Genomic DNA, 27,648 nt, shown 5'->3' with positions numbered 1-27,648 from the left:
TCTGGCCAAATTCAGATGCCCAGTTGATTTTTTGGGCCAAATAAGACCAAGGAATTTGCGATTTTACTCTGAGTTTGCCAGTTTATTCCTTTATTATTAGTTCAAGTGCAGGAGTGTGTTTGATTTCTAATTTATGGCTGAGCAGCCGAAAGGTTTTTGGGTTATTAAAACTCATTGATTTGGGTTTCAGGTGACGGAAAACTCAAAGTTAAGTAAAGCTATTTGTTCGTTAGAAATGGAAAATCAAGCTAGGTAATGCAAATCAGGTTAATCAAAGCAAAGGATTGCTTTCATAAAATACTTTCTACACAAAGAAATTTATGAACATAAAACGGAAAAATCAAGTACTAAGGAAATCTTGAATTAATATTCGATCTAATTGGTCATAAGTGAACGACTCGTATTTCCATGGATATACCTGAATGACGGAAGGCATTGAAATGAGCCTGCAAATTGGCTCGTTTGGATTGCGCCAACACAATTCCCATTAAAATTGACTTCAAGTTATTTACATAGCAATTAATAAATGCCATTACAGCCCAGCAGGCAGCCGGGAAACTGACGCAGCAGGCGATTTTCCTGCGGGGAAAATGGGATCGAGGTCCTGTCCTTTGGGGACGGGGGCTTCCAAGGACGAGGTGAAGTCCTGCGAGAAGATGAAGAAATGAGGGGAGCACGGAAAAAAAGGTGCATGTAAATATTTGAGAAAAGCACAAAAGCCAAAAGGGACAACAATGCGATGTAATGAAATGAAATGACAAGCGCCTCAAAGGACCACGAACGGAGACGGGGCCAAAAAGGATCAGCAGGAGGATATATCGTATAAATTATAAATGCAAACAATAAAGTATTTCCTTTCTTGTCAGCCAAGAAGACGAAAATTAAAAAATATGTTTTCATCTACAGCTGTAAGGAAAATAATAGCAGTGGGGGGAAAACATTTCGCAAAGTTGGCCAATGAAAAGAAAAATATTACAACAAGTTGCATATTGTGTAAGTGATAATACAAATTCATAGCTTGTATTTTGGCAAGAATAACATAACAAACATTAAATCATTTTAAAATGTGTCTGAAAGTATGCTGTTAAGAAGCGATTAAAAATTATTGATGCATACTTTTCGACACCTACAAAAAAAACTTACAAAAACTGGTCACTTTGAACATTTTATAATGAATTAAGTTTATAAAACCTGGGAAAATATTAAATTAAATTTCCTTTTTAATTTTTTTGCTGGCAACTGTAGTTGAATACAAAGAGCTTTGGTTCAGGGCTTTCATCTGCCAGATACAAAGATAGATTTGAATGAGAGCTGCCAATTAATGCGAATGCTTCTCTGTGGGAGTCAAGGACGTGATGTGACTCCTTTTGCAGCCCGGCCACTTTGTTTGGTTTCGGCATTTTTTTGTTGCAAATTTTCCAAATTACATTTGAAATTTTGCATTTCTGCTTTTCTGCATCTCAGTCTCCACAGTTCTCTGCACTGCTGTTTGGGCTTAGAGCAAAAATATTTGTATATAAATATTTGCCATGCTTTGTTCGTTTTCTTTTAACGATTTCAAGCATTCCTCCCATTCGGTTCTTGTCGCTCCTTAAATATATTTCCATGTTTGCCCTGGCTGATTGTAATGCAATTTGTATGCATTGTGCATGGACAAACAGGGGGAACCCCCGGCAAAAGTCGGGCAATCTGGCAACCCTTTCGGGACTTGCAACCAGCCAGTGCAACAGAAATTGCAGTTGCAGCTGCAACATGCTGCCGCCACTGGTAAAAAATTATGTCAGGTCGCAAATTATTTGCACAATGGAAATTAGTTCCAGTTTTTGTCTTGCCCGCAATGCATACAAATGTCCAGGCGACATTCTCAGGCATGTCTTTTGGCTCAAAGAAAATGTTCGGTGAAAAAAAATAAGGAAAATTCCCCATTTTGAACCAACAATTAAATGTCAGGAGCAAAAAAAGGGGGTGTTGCGTGTCCTGCGAAACAATTGAAAATCAAAATATTGCACTTGCAGCCAATTGAGCGGACCAAGCATCAAAGCAGCAGCATCAGCAGCAAAACAAATCGTGCGAAAGGAAGCTGGAAAGGCAAACCCAAAGGGAAAACTGCAAAAAAAGGAGGAAAACACATAAAAAATACATGGGGTTTTAGCTTAAAGCAACGAAGGCTTAAATACCCAGCTTTTAAGCAATATAAACAAAGTTAAAAGTTTAAGTTTTTAAATCTCTTTAAAAAGTGTCTAAAAGTATGCAACAGTTTTTTAAAAGACTAGAAGTTTGTTAATGGGATGTGCTATACACATACAATTCATTTTAAGTCCATTTAGGTGTCTAAAAGTATGCAGTGAATTAAGGATACTAATCTGTCTGAGTTAAAAATATATTGTTGCCTAGTTTTAGGCAGCTAAAAATACACTTCGAAGAGATTTCAATTTTTAATTTTTAGTAATAAAATCGATCCTGGTTCATATCAAGCAAACGTTTCGTGAGGGTATGCGAAACACAAGGCAAATATCCCCCTCGATGTCTTTACCAATGCAACTCGGAGCGAAAAAAGGACAGACTCACTTGTCCGGCAGTTGGCTTTAAAAATGACAACGGACTTGGACTCGGAATCGGAATCGGAGTCGTACACATACTCGAACTTCTACTTGGAACCGGCATACATACATATGTGGGAATCGTACCGGGTTAGCGGCCATAAGCAGATCCCGCATCACAGACCAGCTGAAAGTGAGCGCATTTGGCCTTTTGTTTCAGGGATTTGAGTTTTCAGTTTTTTTCGAGGAGGATTTGGGGGGGCGTTTTGATCCCGGCATTCATTTCAGGCCATTGAAGAAAACGTCAGCACAATCGCTCTGAATGGAAACCCATGTGCAATTGACTCGCATCTCATCGAAGGGCCCCCGCCCTTCGTTTTTTATTTCCATCTCCTGCCAAGTGTGTCATTGCGAATGTCATACAAATTGTGGAATGCCTTCAGTGTCAGAGTCTCTGGTTTCCACTGCCAAAAGGGGGGGGGGCTCTGCAAGGGGGCTCCTCGAGGGGGCTCCTGCATGCCAATGAATGGCGCAAAAGAGGGCAATGAACAATTCAGCTTGCACTTTGACACCAATATACCAAAGCGACCGGGGAAATGACGTGGCTTAATAAACGGAAACGAAGTGGGGTTTGTATATATTTTACTTTTTAATCAAAACTAAGATGTACAAAGTGCAAGGCAATCAAAAAAAATATATTAAACCATTCGCTTTTCTTATAATAAAATTATAAGTGAGCTTTAAAATATTTAATAAAAAATGCTATAGTAAATTTTCCAGGGGCTATTTACCACAATTTCTTAATTAATATAGACCGTTAACTGCGTAATTTCCATAATGTTGTGACAAGCAATAGTACCAAGATCGCGACCTCTACTTAATCTGGCCAATGCTATCGTTAACCCAAGGTTTGAAGTTCCTGCCCCCAAGCTAAAGTCGCAACTTGCTGTTGATATTTCTCTCCTTTTTATATTTTAGCCACACACAAGCACACACAGCATGTAACTAAATAATCTTTGTGTAAAGTTTTTCTTTGTGGCACCGAGCGGGAACAAGAAAAAAAAAAAAAGAAAGGAAGTTCCCGGAGCTTAGGAGACCGCCAGCTGCGAAGGAGTCTGATCCCGCCGATTGCCTGAGGGAAAAGGACAACGAGCCAGTAGAATCAGTTGGCCATAAGCCACCGAAAGCTGCGTGACAAGAGCTGGAGGATGAAAAGATGTGTGGATGGGGCAGTGCACCGGGGTTAACCTGAAAGACTAAAAAAACTTCATAAAGAATAGGTCATAAATCATAGGGCAGGGGATAAAGAACATCTAAAGGTAATAATATTAACCACTAAATAAACACTAAAATTTATTTTATATGGTATGGTATGTTATTTTATATGATAAGGAAAATATTACTTTCATATTATGTTTATATCAAAGTAATATATATGGTAAAATCTAGATTTCATCAAAACGAGAATCTTTTTAAATATTTTGTATCAGTGAAAAACTTCTATAGCCCATTTCGTTTCCCTCAGTGTTGTTGCAAACCAAAGTCTTTGATTAGTTACATTTATTGGAAGCTGGCCAATTTATTTCTATCCAGTAGCAGATCTGGCACTTCGGTAAATGCCTCACCGTTACGGATCAAAGTTTGGTAATCGCTTTATATGGTCACACAAGCGTCGCTTAGAGCGAAAAACTTAAGCTCTGGCCACACTGGACGGTGCAAACTTTTCTTTTCGAACAAAGAAAGGAGAAAAGGTCGAAGAGTTCGGGAAACGTGGCCAAAAATGGTTTGGAAAACAAGCCACAAGCTGAGCAAGTGGTGTAAGTTTGTTGTGCCCCTCTGAGCCAAATTCGCATTCGATTTTTTCGTTCCAGTACTTTTGGTTAAGAAGTTTACGCTGCTTCGTTGCAGATTGTTTTTATTTATTTTTCAGTATTTATTTTTATTTTTTTTTTTGAGTGAGAGCAAGTAGTGCAGGCATGATAAAAGTAAAACTTTATGCAATAATGGGCGGGTGGGCTATGTGGTTCAAGGCTGGACCAGAGCCTGGCCAAATAGATGGGCCCGTGGTGCACGTTATTGCCAACATATGTTGCTCGATATTATAAAACTACCAGCAGGAAAGTAGGTGGCAGGGGGAACCCCCGGCAAGTTGCATGCAACTTTGTGCTGCCACAAATCATGTTCCTCTTTTGGAAGGCAGCCCGTACCTAATTTATGTCCTTTTTACATCCCAACCTATCCAAAATTGGTATTTATTTGTTTACTTGCTTTTATTTTAGAATATTCTACCCCAAACACATGCATACATTCGCTGCGGTTGGTCATACTATATGTTTGAGTAATTTGTTGTTGTTAATTTGTTTACGGTGCAAATTAATTAATTCAAATTGGCTGCAGCTCAGTTGGCAGCCCGCGGCGGGTTTGACAGTTGGATAATTTGATAATTTGATGCCGGGAACTGTCGGCATATCAAATATTGGTCTATATGGGTATACATGGGCACGTATATATTGCTATTTTTCGGGCATGTCCATCACATGTTGCGCCTGCCAAATGTTGTCCTGTCATCGAGGGCTTCTTATTGTCATCTCCCTACTCGGAAAGGCTTTCCTCCGAACTTTCACCGCCTTTTCCTGCCGATTTTCCTCCTTGTTTCCCCACTGCTATTGCCAATTGTTTGGGGTCTATTTGAGCTGTCACGCCCCCAGATTCTCGTTTCGGAATTGCTGTTTGTTTCTTTTACAACTTCTAATAACAGAAAAGTGCTGCTGATTTGGTTCATCACTTCAGTGATATTTCCTCAATTTCTAGACGCACTGAGAAAAAAATTCGAAGGGTTTTTTAAATAACTTTATTTAAGAAAATCTATTTGGTAAATTATAAATATATATAAAAAAAAAAACATTTAAAATTTATTTATAATTTTGGTTGCTTGGTTAAATTTATTAAGTTCTTGCCTCAAACTGGTTGGTTTTAACCCAATTTTTTGGGGTTTTTCGTGGACATATCTACCCTGCTCCCTTTTTCTGCCCTTCACCAGATGTCTGTCGTTTGCGTTTTATTTTATTTTATTAAATGAAATGCCGTCAAAACAGAGACAACCGAGTGCTCTGGCCTCCTTCTTTTGCCAGCTTTCTGTATGTGTGACAAATGTAAGCCAGCGAGGGTGGATTGTTCACTTCTGAAAATAAATAATATCATTTCTTATCTAAGGCAAAACCATAACCTTTGCAGCACCCCATGAGCACTCGGTAATACAATAAAAATAAGCACTAAGAATATAAAAAAAAAGAAATTCGGAGTGCCAGAAGTACGGCTGCGGAAGCGCAACTCTCGATGCCATAAAAAACAAATCTTGCCATAAAAATGCTCAACATAATTTAACAAAATAGCAATATCTCCCCTTCGCAGGGGCGGTGTGCTCACTTTCTGGCAAGGGGAGTCCCATAAAAAGTGTACAATAAACGCAAACTAAGTGGCCCACCAGCGGTTGGGGGCGTGGCTCCTTAGGCTCGGGCTTAATAAATGCAAATGTGTCCAAGTATGAACAATTATAGAAAGGAAATTTGCATTAAAAATTTATGTACTCTCTCTTTTTTTTGTCTCTCGCCGCGGAGATAAAGCGTCGCAAGTGCGACATAAATTTGAGTCATTCCCCCACCAACTTTTCTGCACTTAAAAACATTTTTTTAAAAATAAATGTAATATCTTTTTATAATATAAGAAAATGTATTAATCGGTATACCAATACTTACTATGTTTTTTTTTTAACTTTTAATAATGGATATTGTTTTTTTTTAATGAAATTTTTTTTGTTTGACTTTGTAGTTGGTATGGTTAATTTGAAAAATGCACACAACTACTTAAATAATTTATTTTATATACATTTAATGAAATTTTCACGATAATAAAAGTTTTGATGAATGTAAATTATGCTTATACAAATAGCTTAATAAATCAACTAAACTAACACTAATCTTAAAATTTTTGTAGTGTTAATATGAAAACTTAGGTTGTATTTTGTATAACTCAAAATGACCTCAGGAAAATAGTAATGTTAAAAAAAATTTAGAAAAATAAAATTAATATAAAATAATTATTAAATTTAAATATTAAAAATAATAGCACTAATCTTAAAATTTTATAATGTTATTATGAAAACTTGGGCTATATTTTGTATGCCTTAAAAAACCCACAATTAAATAGTAATAGAAAAATAAAATAATTATATTATATTTTGTGAAATTTGTGATTTGATATTTAAGAAGTATGTTAAATAGCTGATCATATTTTTTCCCAGTGTATATCCTCACCTCCCCCCTTTGCAGCTTTATAATGGCCGCTCTCTGCGGTCGTTGGCGGCCTTAGAAGCCCCAAGGAAACATTCATTCGCACAGATGTCTTTAGTTGTTGGCCATGTCCTTGTTGTTGTTGACAGTTTTGAGTACGTTGTTTGGTTGTTGGTTCACACAGAACAAAAAATATTACAAATAAAAAAAATGTATTAGCATAATATTTATGTTTATTTAATAACACACAATTTTAATCGTTTTAAACTTTTGATAATCCATGTTCTTTGTTAATAAAAAATATATAATATTTACTTTAAAAAATCCTAAGTTTTTTTTCTGTGTATTTCTTCGGCTGCTGTTGCTGTTTTGTGGCTGTGCATGGAGGCCTAACTAGCAGGAGGAAGTCATTAAGTTGTTTAGCTCGCAGTGGCAGCTTCTTTAATATTCTTTCTAACTTCCGTCGCATGTGACATGAATGCCGGGGCCATTTTTTGGTTTTGCCCAGCAATTTGCCTACGAATTTTGGCCAGGCTCGGGCATTTTGACTTGGCCAATTAGCCTGTTGGGGTTCCCATCTCGTAGGCCATATCAATAACCCTTGTAAATTGCCGTAATTCATGACTCTGATTTTTCGTAGGTCCTTTTTGTCTGGACCAGTTAACAGCTCATAAGTCATTTCTTTATGACCCTCAACCCAATTGGAGCCATTTCCCTTTCTTTTGGATCCCACTTAACAGCTCATAAAGCCGAGGGCCTTCACACTTAATAAATATTGTAATTGTCAAATAAAATGCATAAAAATATAAGCAAGAAATCAAGCGTTGAGTGGTTTATTGCCCTAACTGGGGATTTTATTTTTATACCTGTTACTTGTGGAGTAAGATCTGAATATAGATTGTTTAAGAAGGAGAACCAAATGAATTTTAACTTTCACAAAACCTATTTTTTTGAGTTGCATTAGTTCCATTTTTAAGAATAAAAGATTTCTCCAAAGGATATTTGATGATATATATAAAAACCATGTACAATTGGTCATGAATCATGATGATTATATATTAAAATTCCAATAAATATATGAAACGTAATCAAAGGCAATAAAATGGAAGTGTATGTTCCTTTGGCAACGCATGAAAATGAAATCCTTTTTCGGCTGCAACATTCTCAAAGTCAAAGTGTGGATGCCCTTGGATATGGAAAAAGTCAAGAATATGGCCTAAAGAAGAAACAAATATTTGTTGATTTGTTTGTAACCAAGGCAGACAAAAGGGGCCAGGGAAAAAGTTTTTATTACCCGACCGCCCACCAAAAATTGGGAACCCCATCTTATCAATCGCCAAAAAAAGGGGAGGAGAACAGGAAATATTTTGTGGGAAAAGAATTTCATATTTTTTTTTCGTATTCGCTTCCCGTTTTTTTTTTTTTGATTATTGCTCGATATTTGTCAGTCAGTGAAACTTTGGAGCGTTATTTAGCCATAAGAAATCAAACTTTCTTAATTAACTTTCTTGAGCGGCGTCGACGGCAGATAGGAAGGGGGGGTGGTGCGGTGGGGGTTTTCCCAAAAAGGGGGTGGCTAAAAGTAAGAAAATTAAAAAAAAAATTGGAAACTCCAAAGGGGGAAAAAGCAAGTTGTCGGGATTTTTTGGTAAAAAATGTACGTTGTTAAGCCACAAAGAAAAAATGTCACGTGTATGTTCACCTCTCGCCACCACATACTTCTGCCCTCTCCCTCGCACACCTATACCCCCTCTCTTTCTCGCTCTCATTGTCTACTCTTTCTTTTTTCTCACTGTGGAGTTGTATCAAAAGTTTTATTGATTTTCAAGTTTGAATGATAACTTTACAAGAGTTTTTCGCTTTTTCTATGTCTGTGTACAAAATTGTTAAATTGCTTGTTATTGACAAATACAAGTGCAGATCGGCGTGTGCGAAAGAGATGGCAGCATGGCCATTGGAAAGAGATGGGGAGTGTGTGTGGTAGCACAAGAGAAAGAGATAGAAAAAGAGAGAGAGGGAGAGGGAGAGCTGTATGTGTCCCAAATGATTCTCGTGCTGTGCCGGCTGGCAAAGTTATCAATTCCAATTATGTAACCAAAAATAATTTGAAAACTTTGCAGCACTTTTGCAAAAGACCAACACACACACCCAAACACACACACACAGTCTTGATGACTTCATAAGTTCATACTTGTTACCTGCGACTTGTCAAGTATTTGACTTTATCTCTGGACCCAAGCTCCAGATTTCGTTCAGTAGAGTTCAGTTCGGTTGAGTTGAGTCGAGAGTTTTTGGCTTTTTGGGTTCAACCCCCTTTTTTGTCCCCGCTGAACATGGTTTAAGTTTTGGCCAAGTTCTAGCTGTGATTTGAGCTGATTTCAGCCCAAGGAGGGCTTGTGACTAGACCCCCTTTTTTTGGAATCCATTACTTAACTTTTTTCTCCGTTTTATGAAACTATTGGTGTTTAAAAATGTCTTATGCTAAAATTTCAAGTCACCCAACCCAATTTTCCCATCTCAAAACTTAACCAAAATTAATATGATCACAAAGTAATAACCTTTAAAACTGAATAAAACATTTTCCAACCATTTTTTAAAAACATTAAGAACTGCTAAGCTCATTAAAATTTTTCAAAAATCATTCCACATATAAAAACTTAAACTTTAATGCTGATTATTAGACAACTTAAGCAGGAAAATCTTTTGAGGCATGTAACATTGAAATGATGTTCCATTTGATCAAGTTATAAGTTTTCTAAGGAAAATTTTGGGTCACCCTTCGTTTTTAACTTGTTAAAAAAAGTTTTAAAAAACCTATGTTATTCCTTAAACATAACCATGAAACCTTTAGCAGACTAATGATTTGTAAGGATAAATACTAAACATATTTTTGGAAAATATTCCCCAAAACAGAAAGTAAAGACCTATATTTGAAAATATTTTTTGATACAGTCTTTGGCATTCCATTCGCCAGCTTCTTTGGAATTTTTTTTTCATTTTGGCGTTTTTAACTACGTGGAAATACCTGGCCGAAGAACTTGAGTCGAATTCCTTTACGCTTAAAGCGCCTGGCAACTTTTCCGCAAGTTTTCCGCATTTTCATGGCAGTCAATTTGCTAAATCAAGAATGCGACAGCCGCACAAAGGGAAAGGGGCGGCAAAATAAATATGCCAGCCTTCAGCTTTTCCGCACTGCCTGGGAAATGGACGCCAAAAGGAGCCGGAACGGAATCCGATGCGCCCTGAATTTCCCCCAACTGTCCGCTTTCTTTTTCCACCACTTTTTTTTATGTATTTCACTTATTGATGAGTGGAAATGCTGTTGACATTATTTGTGTGGTCGCCGCCAGTTGGTCGCCCTATGCAATGCAAATTTGTTGACACAAACTCAAGCTGAGGCCACAAGCCTGCACTTTCAGGGGATATATTATATCCCCTCCCCATATATATATTATATATTATATATTTAGTGTGTGTGGAAGCTCATAGCCGATCCCCTGGCCAATCGTTTGCCCCTGAGAATCAAAGTCTCGATTCTCGTAAAAATGATTCATGATATCGCATTATTTCCGTATCATTTGTAATTTCCAGTTTCCTGCTTATTTTCACCAGCCACACACACACACAGACAGGGCCAGAAAGAGAGGGCTATATGGGGGGGAGGGAGAGCGAGAGGGAAGACAGAACTGTTGCAATTACTATCTATCTGGTATTTTATAACTTTTGTGCTCTTCCTGCTGCCTTACCTCCGACTGCTTCTGCCCCTTCCTCATCTTCTCCATCATCTTCCGCTGATTACAGCAGCCAAGTCACAGACACACAGATAGAAAAGCGCGCACACAGTTACAGGCAAACACACAGATACTTTTAGGGGCGGGTTCAGAAAAGGGATTTGGGGATTGCTTAGTCTTTAAGTTTTTTTCAAGATTTGTTTAAAACAATTTATTTTTACTTTATATTATGAAATTGTGTTTTTTAAGGATCCTAAGATAGAGATTATAGATAGAGGTATATTAAATACTAGCTTTATTAGAAGGCTTAGGTCAAGTATGATAATAAAATATTATTTAGAGAGCTTGTAGCCCCCGGAAACCCCCTAACTGCGCCGTGTTTCGCATTTAGAGACAAAGTCAGAGAGCCACAGTTACAGGCATTGGCGTCGCGTCATCAAGGTCCTGATTCACCGCCCTCTCTGTCCTTCCTGACTCCCCGGCCATTGTCCTTAGCCGTATCCTTTGTTCTGGATCCCACCATCCACAGTCTCAAATACAGATACTCAACACTTTTTCTTGTAGTTTTTGATGAACATTTAATTGAATTTTCTTACCACACCGCGCATTGTCTTTCACCCACACCATTGACGCATCTGCTAACCGATAGATACATACATATACATGGGATATATGTTCGTACCTGCACCTCCATTACAGCGGATATATCCAACAGGGCGCACAAGAAGTTATGCTTTCACTGCTTTCTTCCTTTCACTGGATATGTGTGTATGGCATCTAATTAAAATTGCAATCGGAATTTTCCAGCTCGAGCTGCGACAAAAAGCAAATTTATCCTTAAGCCAGCGGCAAGCTTCTTGCAGATATAGATACTGGATACTGAAGACAACTTATCGGATGTCCATGACACAAAAAGTACCTTGGTTCCTATTTTTTGCAGCGATTCATTCGGAGCAGTTTATCAAAGGTTTTCAGGTGTGGGATTACGTTTGCTTACAGCGAAGAGGAGTTCACTTTTTTATGGTGTACGGAAGAAGTGAAAATATTACGAAATTGAGTAATTTTGAAATATATTGATTGTCAGAAAGGTACTGTAATGTGTTTAATGTGTTAAGCATATATGTGAAAACCCTAATATTATTTCCTGCATAAATATATATAAAATTCAGCTGCTCTCCTGGGATCGATATGTGCATAATGTCCCACTTGCAGCCACCTATCTCCTCAATTTTTCATCACCCTCTTCGGTAAACCCAGACTCTGGGGCTAATTGAACCAGTTCCACAGTGGCTGCATCTATGCAAATAACGCCAGTTGCCCTCTTGTCGTCTCAATGGAGGTCCTGCCACCAGGACTTCTCCTTTCTGGGGACTGGGGACTGCCAATGGGGGTAGGACATCAACACCAACAGAAACAAAAACAAAAAGAAAAACAAAACCAACGACTCTTACGACGGCAATATCAACCAGTAAATAGATAAAAACAACATGACTTAATGAGTGGTATTTATTTTTATGCTAATTACTTTCGAATAAGCAGGAGGTCCTGTGCAGTGCAGTGCAGTGCCGTTTGCCTTAATGAGTGGGGCAATAATTGTTGTTGTTGGCTCCTGCAGCGCGGACTCCTTGAGGCTGTGTTCCTCGGCAATGTTTGCATAAAGTAAATGCCATTATACAGGCAAGTTGCGCTGTAAATTCACTTCAACTGTACAAAAGCACTCGCCCTGAAAGCCGTAAAGTATGCGATATGACAGTGCATAACGGATGGGACGTCCTTATGCCAGCCAAAGGGATTCCGATTCAAAAGTACTCTTTTCTCAGTGGATTTTCAATCGTAGTTTAGCCAAATGAAGGCGTACAGCTGAAAGGCCGACTGTTTTGAACAGCTTGCTAGCCATGCTAACAATCCCAATCATTTAAAGGAAAATTTATTTTTTGACCCATTTTCGCATTTTTTCAGGGGGTGCATCGTGAATTTTTGAAAAAAATGTCAAAAATTTAAATTTTCCAGGTTTGAATGCCAATGGATTGGAAACTAAGCAACGAGTTCAACGAGGTATGGCATTCATCGATCTGACGAATATTTTTGTTACAGCAGCCAAAATACTGAATTTTTATGGCGAAAAAATGGAATTCAGATTTTGGTCAAAAACACGAGATTCACATTTTAGTCAAAAATACGATTTTTCTTTTCAGTTTTTCGATCGTAGTTTAGCCAAATGAAGGCGTACAGCTAAAAGGCCGACTGTTTTGAACAGCTTGCTAGCCATGCTAACGATCCCAATCATTTAAAGGAAAATTTATTTTTTGACCCATTTTCGCATTTTTTCAGGGGGTGCATCGTGATTTTGTGAAAAAAATGTCAAAAATTAAAATTTTTCAGGTTTGAATGCCAATGGATTGGAAATTAAGCAACGAGTTCAACGAGGTATGGCATTCATCGATCTGACGAATATTTTTGTTACAGCAGCCAAAATACTGAATTTTTATGGCGAAAAAATGGGTTTCAGATTTTGGTCAAAAATACGAGATTCACATTTTAGTCAAAAATACGATTTTTCTTTCCAGTTTTTCGATCGTAGTTTAGCCAAATGAAGGTGTACAGCTAAAAGGCCGACTGTTTTGAACAGCTTGCTAGCCATGCTAACGATCCCAATCATTTAAAGGAAAATTTATTTTTTGACCCATTTTCGCATTTTTTCAGGGGGTGCATCGTGAATTTTTGAAAAAAATGTCAAAAATTAAAATTTTCCAGGTTTGAATGCCAATGGATTGGAAATTAAGCAACGAGTTCAACGAGGTATGGCATTCATCGATCTGACGAATATTTTTGTTACAGCAGCCAAAATACTGAATTTTTAATGCGAAAAAAATGGAATTCAGATTTTGGTCAAAAACACGAGATTCACATTTTAGTCAAAAATACGATTTTTCTTTTCAGTTTTTCGATCGTAGTTTAGCCAAATGAAGGCGTACAGCTAAAAGGCCGACTGTTTTGAACAGCTTGCTAGCCATGCTAACGATCCCAATCATTTAAAGGAAAATTTATTTTTTGACCCATTTTCGCATTTTTTCAGGGGGTGCATCGTGATTTTGTGAAAAAAATGTCAAAAATTAAAATTTTTCAGGTTTGAATGCCAATGGATTGGAAATTAAGCAACGAGTTCAACGAGGTGTGGCATTCATCGATCTGACGAATATTTTTGTTACAGCAGCCAAAATACTGAATTTTTATGGCGAAAAAATGGGTTTCAGATTTTGGTCAAAAATACGAGATTCACATTTTAGTCAAAAATACGATTTTTCTTTCCAGTTTTTCGATCGTAGTTTAGCCAAATGAAGGCGTACAGCTAAAAGGCCGACTGTTTTGAACAGCTTGCTAGCCATGCTAACGATCCCAATAATTTAAAGGAAAATTTATTTTTTGACCCATTTTCGCATTTTTTCAGGGGGAGCCTCGTGAATTTTTGAAAAAAATGTCAAAAATTAAAATTTTCCAGGTTTGAATGCCAATAGATTAGAAATTAAGCAACGAGTTCAACGAGGTATGGCATTCATCGATCTGACGAATATTTTTGTTACAGCAGCCAAAATACTGAATTTTTAATGCGAAAAAAATGGAATTCAGATTTTGGTCAAAAACACGAGATTCACATTTTAGTCAAAAATACGATTTTTCTTTTCAGTTTTTCGATCGTAGTTTAGCCAAATGAAGGCGTACAGCTAAAAGGCCGACTGTTTTGAACAGCTTGCTAGCCATGCTAACGATCCCAATCATTTAAAGGAAAATTTATTTTTTGACCCATTTTCGCATTTTTTCAGGGGGTGCATCGTGATTTTGTGAAAAAAATGTCAAAAATTAAAATTTTTCAGGTTTGAATGCCAATGGATTGGAAATTAAGCAACGAGTTCAACGAGGTGTGGCATTCATCGATCTGACGAATATTTTTGTTACAGCAGCCAAAATACTGAATTTTTATGGCGAAAAAATGGGTTTCAGATTTTGGTCAAAAACACGAGATTCACATTTTAGTCAAAAATACGATTTTTCTTTTCCGTTTTTCGATCGTAGTTTAGCCAAATGAAGGTGTACAGCTAAAAGGCCGACTGTTTTGAACAGCTTGCTAGCCATGCTAACGATCCCAATCATTTAAAGGAAAATTTATTTTTTGACCCATTTTCGCATTTTTTCAGGGGGTTCATCGTGATTTTTTGAAAAAAATGTCAAAAATTAAAATTTTCCAGGTTTGAATGCCAATGGATTGGAAATTAAGCAACGAGTTCAACGAGGTAAGGCATTCATCGATCTGACGAATATTTTTGCTACAGCAGCCAAAATACTGAATTTTTATGGCGAAAAAATGGGTTTCAGATTTTGGTCAAAAACACTAGATTCACATTTTAGTCAAAAATACGATTTTTCTTTTCAGTTTTTCGATCGTAGTTTAGCCAAATGAAGGCGTACAGCTAAAAGGCCAACTGTTTTGAACAGCTTGCTAGCCATGCTAACGATCCCAATCATTTAAAGGAAAATTTATTTTTTGACCCATTTTCGCATTTTTTCAGGGGGTTCATCGTGATTTTTTGAAAAAAATGTCAAAAATTAAAATTTTCCAGGTTTGAATGCCAATGGATTGGAAATTAAGCAACGAGTTCAACGAGGTATGGCATTCATCGATCTGACGAATATTTTTGTTACAGCAGCCAAAATACTGAATTTTTATGGCGAAAAAATGGGTTTCAGATTTTGGTCAAAAACACTAGATTCACATTTTAGTCAAAAATACGATTTTTCTTTTCAGTTTTTCGATCGTAGTACGTAGCGTACAGCTAAAAGGCCGACTGTTTTGAACAGCTTGCTTCCTATGCTAACGATCCCAATCACTTTAAGGGCAATTGATTTTTTGACCCATTTTCGCATTTTTTCAGGGGGTTCATCGTGATTTTAAAAAAAAATGGCAAAAATTAAAATTTTCCAGGTTTGAATGCCAATGGATTGGAAATTAAGCAACGAGTTCAACGAGGTATGGCTTTCATCGATCTGACGAATATTTTTGTTACAGCAGCCAAAATACTAAATTTTTATGGCGAAAAAATGGGTTTCAGATTTTGTTCAAAAACACGAGATTCACATTTTAGTCAAAAATGCGATTTTTCTTTCCAGTTTTTCGATCGTTGTTTAGCCAAATGAAGGCGTACAGCTAAAAGGCCGACTGTTTTAAACAGCTTGCTAGCCATGCTAACGATCCCAATCATTTAAAGGAAAATTTATTTTTTGACCTTTTTTCGCATTTTTTACAGGGGGTGCATCGTGATTTTTTGAAAAAAATGTCAAAAATTAAAATTTTTCAGGCTTGAATGCCAATGGATTGGAAATTAAGCAACGAGTTCAACGAGGTATGGCATTCATCGATCTGACGAATATTTTTGTAACAGCAGACCGGATCTAAACCCCTATTCGGTGGCAGACGACTGGGGCGGCAGAATCCTCGAATTCCGGGTAGTGCTCCCACATCTTCACGCTTACCGCCAAAAAGTAGAACACCCAGGCAAATGGTTCTTCGCAAAGGCAGTTGCGAGGTGTCAAAAGTCAGGAGGCAGCGTTCTGACTCGAAGGCCAGGTGCAAATATGAATCACCAGGTGAGTGCAAACGGTGATTCTCCTTCAGGTGGTCAAGTAAATCCAGTGGAGACACCAAGTCACGACAATTTTCCAGGGGACATCCAATGGGCATTTGACTCAATTCTTTCAAAAGAAGCTTGGATGAATGGATTGTTTTTATTGTCGAGGGTATATCAAGTTTGATTGGTGTCAAAGCCATATTGTTGAAGTGGTTTCTGTTGTGAGTTTAAAATATATGTTTACCCACCACTCAATTTATGAAGTTATACTCACCGCCTACTGTTGGGCAACTAAAGAATATTATTAAAATGCAAATTGAACGTATTTCATTATATTAATAAATTCGATTAACGATTTAATTAAATCATATACGCGCACTTAAATGAATTATCATTGGTTTATGATTTTCATAATTTAATCACATGCTTGTGAAAAACAGCAATACTTATTAATCCATTGAAGCCTGCCGTACTTACACTGTATACTATTTTAAATTGATTAACTAATGAGGAAAGAAATATTAACTCTTATCACCGTTTGATTGTTAATAAAAAACACCAGCATTTTAATTTTAGTTGTATAATTAACTAAGAAATAAAATAAACAAAAAATGGGGCTGGCTTTAGATCTATTTGTGATTTTTTGGACAACCTAAACTAAGAGGGTTCTTAAGAATGGCATATTTATAGCTGGTTTTTTCGCTTTCGACCGGGTCGCACGGCATAGAGGTCATCAGAAATGAGTCTGCCGGCTCTGGAGGCAGCCTGGAGTCGCCTCTCGTGGACCTTCCGGTGTTTGGTGAGGTGATCCGACCTGGCGAAGCACTTGGAGCAGTAGTCACACTTGTAGGGCTTCACCCCCGAGTGGGAGCGTTTGTGGCGGGCCAGTTCATCGGATCGGGAGAAGCGCCAGACGCAATCTGGCCAACTGCAGACGTAGGGCTTCTCGCCCAGATGCCTCCGCAGATGGGCCTTCAGGTGGGCGGGCTTGGCATAGATCTTTTCGCAGCTCCCAAAGGTGCAAAGGTAGCCCCGTTCGCCGGCGGCATTCTCGCTCATCTGGAGGGCAGGTGGTGCTGGTGGGGCAGTTGATTCCGCTGGACTCCCAGGACTACTACTAATCTCAGGTGGTGGCCCCGCCAGCCGGAGATTGCTATTACTCTCCTCCAGAAAATCTGCACAGTTATCCGTGCAGAGTGGCGTTCGCTCTGGGAGAAAGTCCACCAGTTCCGGAATCTCCACATAGTTATCCAATAGCCGCTGTTCCCAGTCACTTAAATCCGGCGGACACACAGTCAGTTCATTGAAGTCTATAAACAGGGAAGGATCCTCCGAGTAGGGCAGTTCCACCTGGATATTTCCATTATTATTGCTGTCCAGCGTGATGATGCCATAGTAATCCGATTGCTCCACATCCAGGTGACCACTGTCGGCGGCAAAACTGTTATCCATGGCATAGGGGCACTCGAAGTCCACCAAATTGGAGGCATTATTCAGCAGGGCATCGCCACCGGCCAGTGGCTCCTCGTCCAAATCGCTGTAAAGCTGCTGGAATCCACCCGTCGCAAAGAAGTCCATGATCGCAAATGAGCGGTCTCCGGTTGAGTGTCCAAATATTTATAATATCTACGGAACGGAGTGTCCAGAGTGACAGACGTCAGAAATATTGATGAGAACCATCGTATCTGTGCAGTAATCGCAGGGCTTCCAACTATCGGGTGCCCTATTTTGTAATATTTCATTTCATTTAATTTTGACTACTTCTATAAAATATTAAAAATATTATTAATATATATGTGTAGAATCGAAAAAATTAAGATATTAAATAGAAAAATAATAAATTATAGAATATTAATATAGATACAAATCGAAATACTAGGAATATGATATATGTATAATGATTTATTGTAAAATAACAACGATTTAAATGTCATTAGCTAAAAAAATGTTATTATAAAGTTTACATTCTCAACATTATTTTGCTATATTTTATATTACATCCAATATTCTTAAGAATTAAATAAATGAGATACTCCTTTCTTAAAAACAGCATACCTCTGTAAAACACTGGGTACCCAGAGATGCACTCACTGCGATCGTGGCTCGATCGCTTCCAGTGATTCGTGGCCAGGATCCCTTGGGGAATAATTAGCCGGCGAAGAACGTATCTAACCCGCTGCCGGCTTCATTAGTCCCGCCGAGATAAAGATACAATATCCATCCATATAGCGACTGCGCCAGATGTTTGCCATTGATCGGCGACACATGTGCCGGGGTTTTTGGTGGCCGGGTACGGGAAACGGTCAGGGGTATTGGATTGGAGTCGGTTCGATATGGGATCGGTGACAAGTGCCGAGTGCCAAGCCGTGTCAGGCCAGAGATCGGCAAGCTATATAGCTATATAATCTATGGCCGACGGCACCTGATCGCACCATCTCCGTCTCCCTCTCACCCCTTCGTGCCATCTCACTCGTTTGTTTTCTGTTTTGGTCGCCGGACAATCAATACAAATTTGTTGTTAATTAATGGATTATTACTGGCGAACTAGAAATGCCCGGGGGGATGGATATTCCCCGTCGATCAGTAAATCCGAGCACAACAAGTGCGTGTATGTGTGTCAAGTGAGCCGCAGATATGTGTGGCATTAAGTTCACGGAAAGTTATCTATCTGGAATTTGGGTGTGCATCTCGGCCTGGCAGCGGTCCATTTGCAGCATATGGGACTCTCTTAAATTGAGATAGATACTTTTGGGGAATTTTTTCAGATGCCTTTTTAACCAAAACACAGATAGTAATTTTGGGAAATTTTCTAGATGACGTTCTAATTATTTGCAGGCAGTTTGGTTGATAGCATTTAACATTTAACATTTATTTTATATTTATCTTGCCTTTTATATGGATAGGTTTTCAGAACACTATAATCTTTTAGATAGATACTTATAATTTTGTAAGAAATGTTAATATTACTCCTTTTTAATTAAGTTGTTTAGCATGAACATTTTTGACTTTCAATGCTGCTTTAAAAAGCTTTAGCAAGTTTAAGATACATTTAAAGTATACTGAAAAATATTAAAAAAAAAAATACCCAATTAACATACAATTATGCATACACTGTAATAAAGTTCTACCATCTATCCCCTGTATATTCACCCCATTTTTCCCCCTACAATCTACATTTCCCAGCCTGTCTGTTCCAGTTTCAATCTCAGTTTCCCCAACTCCTGAGCCTTGTCTATGCCATTGGGGCATCCCTTTTGGCTGGCAGCCCTTTGGAAATTAACATAAATTTAACGTGCGGCTGGCGTTTAAATTTACTTTCGCCTAATGAAATAATCAGCAGCTGTAAATCCTTATGGGCTGTAATGCCCCCCGACCACTTTTCGCCAGTTTTTGGCGGCCTACGCGTTTTACGCTAATTGATATTGCAAAAATCAAAGGCTGCGCGGGGGCATTAAAAGGATTTAAGGGATATCAACTGGTCTGGGTTCTGGATTCTGGATTCTGGAATCTGGTGTTCCGGATCCTTAATTGTGGGATCTGCCTGCGACTTCGACTCGGGCCATTTGTAATTACTGCCGAGTATTGCGACTCTGATTTCTCCATCATATATGTAGGTATCCTCTTTTGTGTGGCCGGAGTGAAATGGTGAGGATAACATAAATTAGTATGCCGCCTGCAGGCATCTCTGGTATTTTGCCATAGCTTCAAGTCCACTTACTTACAGATCCATAGGCAAAATAAACATGCACTGGAAAATATAATATATATATACTGGCAGTCTCAAAATGAATTAAATATATGGAAAAATTAAGATCTGTTAATAATCCTACCTAAAATTGTATTATAACCACTTTCCAAAGGACCTGAATGGTTAGAATACTTTTTTAAGTGATAGCAATTTTAGTACCAATTGCAGGCATTACTTTTCTGCCAGTGTATGGGAATGTTTAACCACATTTATCTATGCATCTAACTGGAAATACATTTCTCTCTTCAAACGTGTGTGTTTGGGTGCACCGCAGTGTCATAACGGAAATTATGCATACAATTTTACTGCAAATTGCGCTTGGCAAAATGTTGTCACCTCAGCTCAGTCGAACCCCCAAAAACTCCAACTTCAACTGCAACTCACTTAAGCTGGACATTCTGAAGCCGGTTGCCAAAGTATTTACTAGGCAAATCCGAAGACTTAAAGCCAAAAACCGGACGATATTATTGTCCTTGTCGTCCTGGCAGCACTCAAATGAACTAAGCGGTTGTCAGGATATACATATATATATATATATATCTGAAAGTTGGGTTGGGGTTACGGAATCGCTTCGGTTGCCTAGTTAGTCCGACTTGCCCTTATCAATCGCAGCTGAGCTGCTTGTTTTCATTGGATTAGACAAGTTTGTTTTGCCTTTCAGTTGCGAATTCCGGCTTCGGCGAAGAAAGAAGAACGATGTTGTGCGGCTTACTGTTGTGGCAAATTAAATCGGTATCTGTAGCTGTAGCTGTATCCGTTAGCTGTATCTGTATCTTAAACTTGTCCCTCGTGTCCTGTGATTATGGGCATTTATTGCCTCAGCTCTCGACATCTAAATTCCCCTGCATGCCACATGTCAAATTTATATTTATAATCCTTGTGCTAAGTATCGATTACTTTCTCAACCAAATCGGATTAAAGCTAAGTGACCTAGTTACTTTCGCATATGTGTGTGAGCACTAATTGAATCAATTTCGGTGGCCGAAAAGATTTTAGTCGGAAATTTGACTGTGATTGTGGAAGAGTTTATTGGCTTGATTAGGGATGAAAAGAAACTGGAGCACAAATGTCCTCGTAATTGGAGGTAATTACAAGCATATTACAAAGGCTCGGCTTTTATCAACTAATTGGAATTACATTTTGATGAAAGCTTTTATAAAATTATTTTAAATGATTTTGAAATAAAATATAAATTCGTTTTTAAATCACAGTCAAGAGTCAAGGAGCATGTAAAATTGTTAATTCAGAGAGCAAGGGCGAACAAACAAGTTGCCAAAATTTAATTGATGGAATTTTAAAACGCCAACAGGCCAAGGTCCAGCATTGTCCTGTTCAGCCTGGCATTCCCAATTAATTACACAATTTAGCCAAGAAGCGCTGCAAACTTGGCTGCCAACTTTCCGCAAGGACGAAAGGACCAACGGAGTGGGCGTGGCTCCTGGAGGAGCTCCACTGCCTTCCAGCTGCAGTGCCTCAAAGTCAGTTTGTTACAGCAACAGGTCAAAAGTTTCCTGCCACCAAGTCCAACTCTCGATTCTGGTCGGTGGTGGTACAGCAAAGTTTTAATAAACTCGCCAAAGACAATATTCTATATCCTCAGTGTGTGTCTATATGTATGTATGTCGGTGCGGTGCTAACCAGGACAATAATTTGATTTTGAGGACAGCAGCGGCACAGCCTGAAAGCAATTTGTTATATATGTCCTCAGGAAAAAGCAATTTTTCGACAAGTCGAGCGGAAGGTTCCAGGTGAAAGTAAGGAAAATATCTACAATATAGGCGATCCAGAGATCCCCAGCACCACCGAGCTTAAGTCAGATGCAAACGTAATCCAAAGACAAGTGAGTTAACTGGTTTGACCCAATTTAATTAGACACCCGGCCCGAGGAGGCATTAGTATGAGCATTAGTATTAGTGTTGTGTAGTACAACCCCTAGTATTTGTCTTGTCCTCGCCACCAAAATTGAGCTATTCGGTTTGCAGCGGGCGCAGCTAATGCCGACATCCCAGGACATCGTTGCTCCTGTCTCAAAGTCTACAGGGAGAAAAAAGATGTAGCGAAATTGGTTAACCACAGGTTAAGCAGGCACATCCAATACGATTTTATACCTTGCAATCTAAAATTCGAAATATATAAAATACAATTAAGAATCTTTAAGGATTTACATCTCAATAAGATGGAAACAATAAGGAAAGTTAAGGATATGATTAATAAGTTTCTATAAATTATATTACCAGAGAATAAATAATATTTTTTAAATTTCCTTCTCACTTTTAAAAGTTTATTAAAAAAAATGTTGATCTATAATTTACCTAAGCTCTTGAAATGTAGTACCACATGAATGTGACTCTATATAATATATTTTATTAAATAATACCTATATATTAATACAATGGACTACTCGGATTTAATACATGTTGTATCAAAATCAGGAGGTTTCTGTATAATCAACATCGTTTAGTTATAATAAGCAAGGTAAAGTTAAATGAATGCAGAAGTCGTTGGTTTCCTGTATTATAATAGGATATTTTAAGAACCAATATAATATACCAATATAAGAACCTGTCAAAACTATGTAGTTATATGCTTTGAATCTATTGTCATTCCATGGACTTTCATATCCAATACATGTCCTACCAAAATCTTAAGAGGTCTGCTTATAGAGGTTACTGTGTATTTAATATAGTTATGTTAGAAAGGTAAGGCTACACAGGGCCAGTAGCTTGTGGTTTTCCCTTAGTGTACGGACTAGTAAGCTGGATTAACACACCAGGCTGTGGACAGCGGACCGGGGAGGGCGCGGGGTAGGTCCTGGAAACAGGCTGTATTAGAGGGGCCGGGTCCTGACACCGGAATACATCTACGGCCACGAGAACACACGACATTATTGTAGCAAAAGACAGCAGTCGGGCGGCTGAGCAGGAGCCAACAATTAGTGTTGACAGACATTGCACTCTGCCAAAGTCCCCGAGGGAATTTGAAGGCTTGTTCTACACACACACACACGCAGGCACGCACGGCTGTCAGGGTGTGCGTGTGCCTACCCACACACACACACTCAAGCACACACGCCCTATCCATGTACTCGCATATAATTTGAGTTTTCTCCGTGTCGTGTCAAACTGCTGGGAAATTTATGTTTAGTGCAAAGTGCCTACAGATTGGCACACACACAGAAAACGGGGTTTTGGGTCCTGGGTTTTTCCCTAATAGCTCAGCTCGATGTTGGCCCGACTTGTAGAACAGTGGGTATTACAATAAGTATGACAGCCGAAAGTGATGGGAGCTGGTGGGAATAACCTCTTGAAAAGAAAGTTCTGGTAAACATTTCAGCCATTGTAAAATATTTAATGATCACATCATATCATATCACATTTAATCGGCGTTGTTAACTGGTGGTTTGGCGGGTGCTACCTCTAGAACTCGGGTCCCCTGGGCTAAAAGAACAGCTCGACGTCCGAGATGCGACTCCAGGCTTCTCCATGCAGTTATTTCTAGGTATATTTAGATTGTTAGGTAACGCCGCCAGTAGAAACGACAAATAAAGATAACTTACGATTTTCCGGGAATTTTTACGAGCTTCTTTGATATGCTGCCTAATCACGTCCCCTCGGAAAGTCGCCACGAGATTTCGCCTAAGGGCCTCCAGTTCCTCGTCACAGGTTTTTTCTCCTAGGCCACATTGACATACCTGCTGGATCATCTTTTCCAGCGTAAGCACTTCGGTAATGCGATTAAATTCACTACTCTTGCTGGCCACTGAGGACAAATTAAAGTAAACGTAGAAAATAACCGCAACCACTGGTACAGCCAAGAATATAATTGTCGAGATCATTGCGAAAATAAAGAATAAATTCGGCTTTTTAAGTTTTTTTCTGGAGAAGTTGTCGACTTAATTGCGCGAAGACGAATCGAACGATGAAGGAGATGGCAGAAGATTAGGTTATAAATGTGCTTAGTCAGCAAAGTTCACAGGAAATCAGGTTAGCAAATTACGTTACGTAATGTTAAATACGTAGTAATCGGCAGACTTGCAAATAATAATGTATCGATAGTCGCCTATTACACAATAAAGTGTGGTCACACTTTTTTTTTTATAACCAATAGGTGAATTTCATTGGCAACTTATTGGTACATTCAGCTAAATTCATATTATTTGTCTCATAAGACAAATATTGTTATAGAAAATCAATCAATTTGTTAACAGTTTAAAGTGTCAAAACGTGATTTTACCAGTGTGTACGCACTAAAAATGTGAAAAGGTTTTAATGTAAAAGTAAAAAAGAAAAGGTTTGCACCATTAAATTGGGACATCGATAACGCAGTAATATACATTTGATAGCCAGATTTTTCAGTCAGGTACCGAAGATTATTTTCCAAGGAAATTTTTAAATTCTTAAGCTCATCAGCTTATGTTTCTGCCTATAATTAAGAGCTTAAACAGCGTTTAATTTATAACTGGTTGAATGGCTTTGGCATGGCCAAGAAGTCAACATTATTAACATGTCCGAATTGCTGAACGCTCCAAAGGAGTTGGAACAGCGAAAGGGGGCGTTACTGGGTGGCTGCCCCCCCCCCCCCCCCCCCTGCATATGCTAAACAATTTGGGGTTTTGTTGCAGCTGCTTGCAACGACCGCAGGGGCAGCCGCAGTCGAAATTCGCCCAGCCACCCACTCATTACCACAAGCAGCTGCAGTGCAAGTATGCCTAATATTAATATGAAGGAGGGGGGACGTGGGGGGTTTCCGGAATGCTGATGGTGTTGAGGGGGGGAGAGGGGGCTGTTAGTTCCACCAAAAGGGCAAAGGGCAAATAATCCTTCACTCAAGCGATTGGCCAATTTGTGTGCCTGTGTTTATGTTGCTGCCCCACGAAGTTAATGAAGTGCCATGTGGTGAGCCCTCGTGCTTTTCCAAGAACCCCACGATTTGTTGCCTACTTTCGGGATCTGTGTCAATTTACAATTGAAATTGAAACAGACAATGCCAGTGTCAAAGTTCGCTCTCTCTTTCGTTTTTATGGGAAATTCACTGCATGGGGCAAGGGCGTAGGCAGGATTTTCACCAGTGGGGTAGATGATAAAAAAGATAATAGTTTAAAAAAAATTTATGATAAATTTAAAGTTTAAATGTATATGTTTTATTTCATTTGAACTTATTTAATAATATTAACAATAGTATAATCCAGTAGAGTTTTTAAAAATAATAAATTACTAAAAATATTATAAATAAATGGTATTTAAAATAAGTAATAATAATAATAAATAAGGGGTCCCCCCTTTCCATACCTAACTACGCCCTTGACTTGGGGCACGCTTGCCTTGAAAACAAAGTGGCACAAAAATGACATTACACAAAAGAGGATTTATTTAGTTTATTTGCAGCATATCAGCAGCCATAACTGTCAAGTGGATGTAGCTATTGTTTTTTGTTTCCGTTGGTGTAGGCGTTGTTGCTGCCATTGTTGTTGTAGCAGGAGGAGGAGGGGGGAGGGGGGGAGAACATGACATGGTGGGCGGGGCATTTCATATGAGGGGTGCAAGATCTAGAGCGGCCATCATCATCAATCATTTTGATTTGCGCTAAAAACTATGCTATGCTTTGTTACAACAATGCTGCATTGGATAAACTCAACAACAGTACAACAACGTACAACAACAGTACAACAACGGCCACACAACTACACCAACACACTGGCAAATAATAATAAAACTATCTGTTTGCATGTACGTATATAGACCAAAGACGATAAACTACAGTAGCAACAACAAGAAGGGCAATTGCCAGACAGAATGACAACAGCATTTCATGTCGACAAGTTGCGCTGCTGCCATTTCACTCTCTCTTTTTTAAGCCCTTTTTGCTGGCAGTATTTTCTGGTACTTTTTTCGTATTTTTCACTTTTTTTGCATAATAATATGGAGGGGCTGGGGTTTTTTTTTTGGGGGGAGTGGCACTATGCATGCATTAGGCGAACATTAATGGAGAACAAGTATTTTTACTGCTCGCTCGTAAAGCTGCTTGTCAAATATATTTTGTGCATACATATATCGCTGTGTAGTTTTTTGTTCCTGCTGCTGCTGCTGCTGCTCCTTCTTATTTCGCAGTCATCCTTCAGCGAAGGGAATATATATGAGAGACATAATGAAATTTTAATTAAGCTCAAGCAGCAAGCAGAATTAAAAGACGAAATGTGCGCCTTTTAATTCAATTTATAATTACACTCGGCAGCCGGTAGGTAGATCTATCTCCCTTTCTCTCTCACACCCTCTTACTTTTGCTCTATACCCATCTCTTTCGCATCGCATATAGATGTACATATACCCGTCTCTTTCGTCTCTTATTCGCATCGCTGCGAATCAATTAAAAAGACATTTGCGAAAATGTTGCCAAGGCAAATTGAAACTGAAACGACAACACGAATGCTTAAATGAGCGAATAAACGAAGATGCGACTGAGATGGTAAGAAAGAGATGGGTAGAGTGGGGGGGGGGGCGAAAGAGACAGGTAGTGCGAGGAGGGATGCGAATGAATGCATAAATGAATGCCACATTGCACGAATGAATGATGATGGTGATGATGATGGCGGTACAAGTGTGAATCCGACTGTGCGACTCAAGACGTTGTCCCCGGACCTCCTCCACCTCCTCCTCCATTTAAAGGACCCAGGAACCAGAGCCCAGGACCTCCCATTTGGCCAATCCCGTAGCGTCCACCATTAATGTAATTCAATAACCTTCATCTGGCCAGTTGGTCATGATGATTGTTGATTGTTTTTCATGCGACGCCAGAGCGCCTCGAAATTCGCAATTAATAATTGGCAGTGCGAAATGTGCGATGTCTTGAATGCGATGCGATAAATATGCAGTTAATGGTTAAACAGCTATGTGGGGTATACGTATTGCAGGTCTTAAGATTGTGGTACAAGAGTTTCTTGAAGACATACGATTTAGCACGTAAGAAATTTGTTAACAAAATTATTACATAACATGTGTGGTTTCGTAGTTTGGGTTGATAAAGATCCTAAAACTCTAAAATTTATCATAAAAAAGTTTAAGAAATAATATTTAACCAAAATAATCATAACATATATAGTTAAGAGGTACTTAAAAACAAGCGAGAGTAAAAGCAAATTCCAGCAACTGGTTTATTTTCTAAGAACATTATTCTACAATGGTAACAGATATATTACCATTGGCTTGTTAGAACTTCATAATCTGGTTATTGGCCAAAATCCAGCAGTGGCAAATAAAAAATCCGCTCAGATGACAATTGTCGCATAGCTGCATCTGCTTCCAACCCATCCATATGTGCCATTTGTGAACATAATCCCCAATGCCACATTGCAGCACCGCCTTGCACAGCTCCCCTGGCAAACAGACATAAATCAAAAACTCAACGAAAACCTTCAAAACGTTCAATATGAAAACGCCTTGGATTGTGGCCCCCAGCCATTTCTCATTTTTCACTTCTCAAAGAGATCCGATTCCTATTCCTATTCCGATTCCGATCCCCACTCCCAATTGCACTAATCTCATGCCATGCAGCTGTCCCCCCCCCCCCCTTTTTCGCTTTCGCTGGAAACTTTCTAATAATTTCTATTTGAAAGCCCGGCCAAAAGTTGTGCGTGGTGTGCAAAACTGTCATAATTCATAAGTCGCCTCAAAACCCCGAACCCGAACCCGAACCCAAACCCAAGCCAGAAACTGAAACTGAAAC

The 27,648-nt window shown here is 38.7% G+C and overlaps 1 protein-coding gene across 1 annotated transcript; it reads right to left on the bottom strand.

Annotated features, from left to right (window-relative positions):
- Window positions 1-16,780: 16,780 nt before the first annotated feature.
- On the bottom strand, window positions 16,781-17,892 carry Klf15 (Kruppel-like factor 15). The gene has a single exon (XM_017083460.3). The coding sequence runs from the start codon at window positions 17,757-17,759 to the stop codon at window positions 16,866-16,868; it is 894 nt and encodes a 297-aa protein (XP_016938949.2). The 5' UTR covers window positions 17,760-17,892; the 3' UTR covers window positions 16,781-16,865.
- Between the last annotated feature and the right edge of the window lie 9,756 nt (window positions 17,893-27,648).

The sequence above is a fragment of the Drosophila suzukii genome, chromosome X (genome assembly GCF_043229965.1).
Source record: "Drosophila suzukii chromosome X, CBGP_Dsuzu_IsoJpt1.0, whole genome shotgun sequence".
Classification (NCBI taxonomy): domain Eukaryota; kingdom Metazoa; phylum Arthropoda; class Insecta; order Diptera; family Drosophilidae; genus Drosophila; species Drosophila suzukii.
This window is presented reverse-complemented; position numbering and strand designations above follow the sequence as displayed.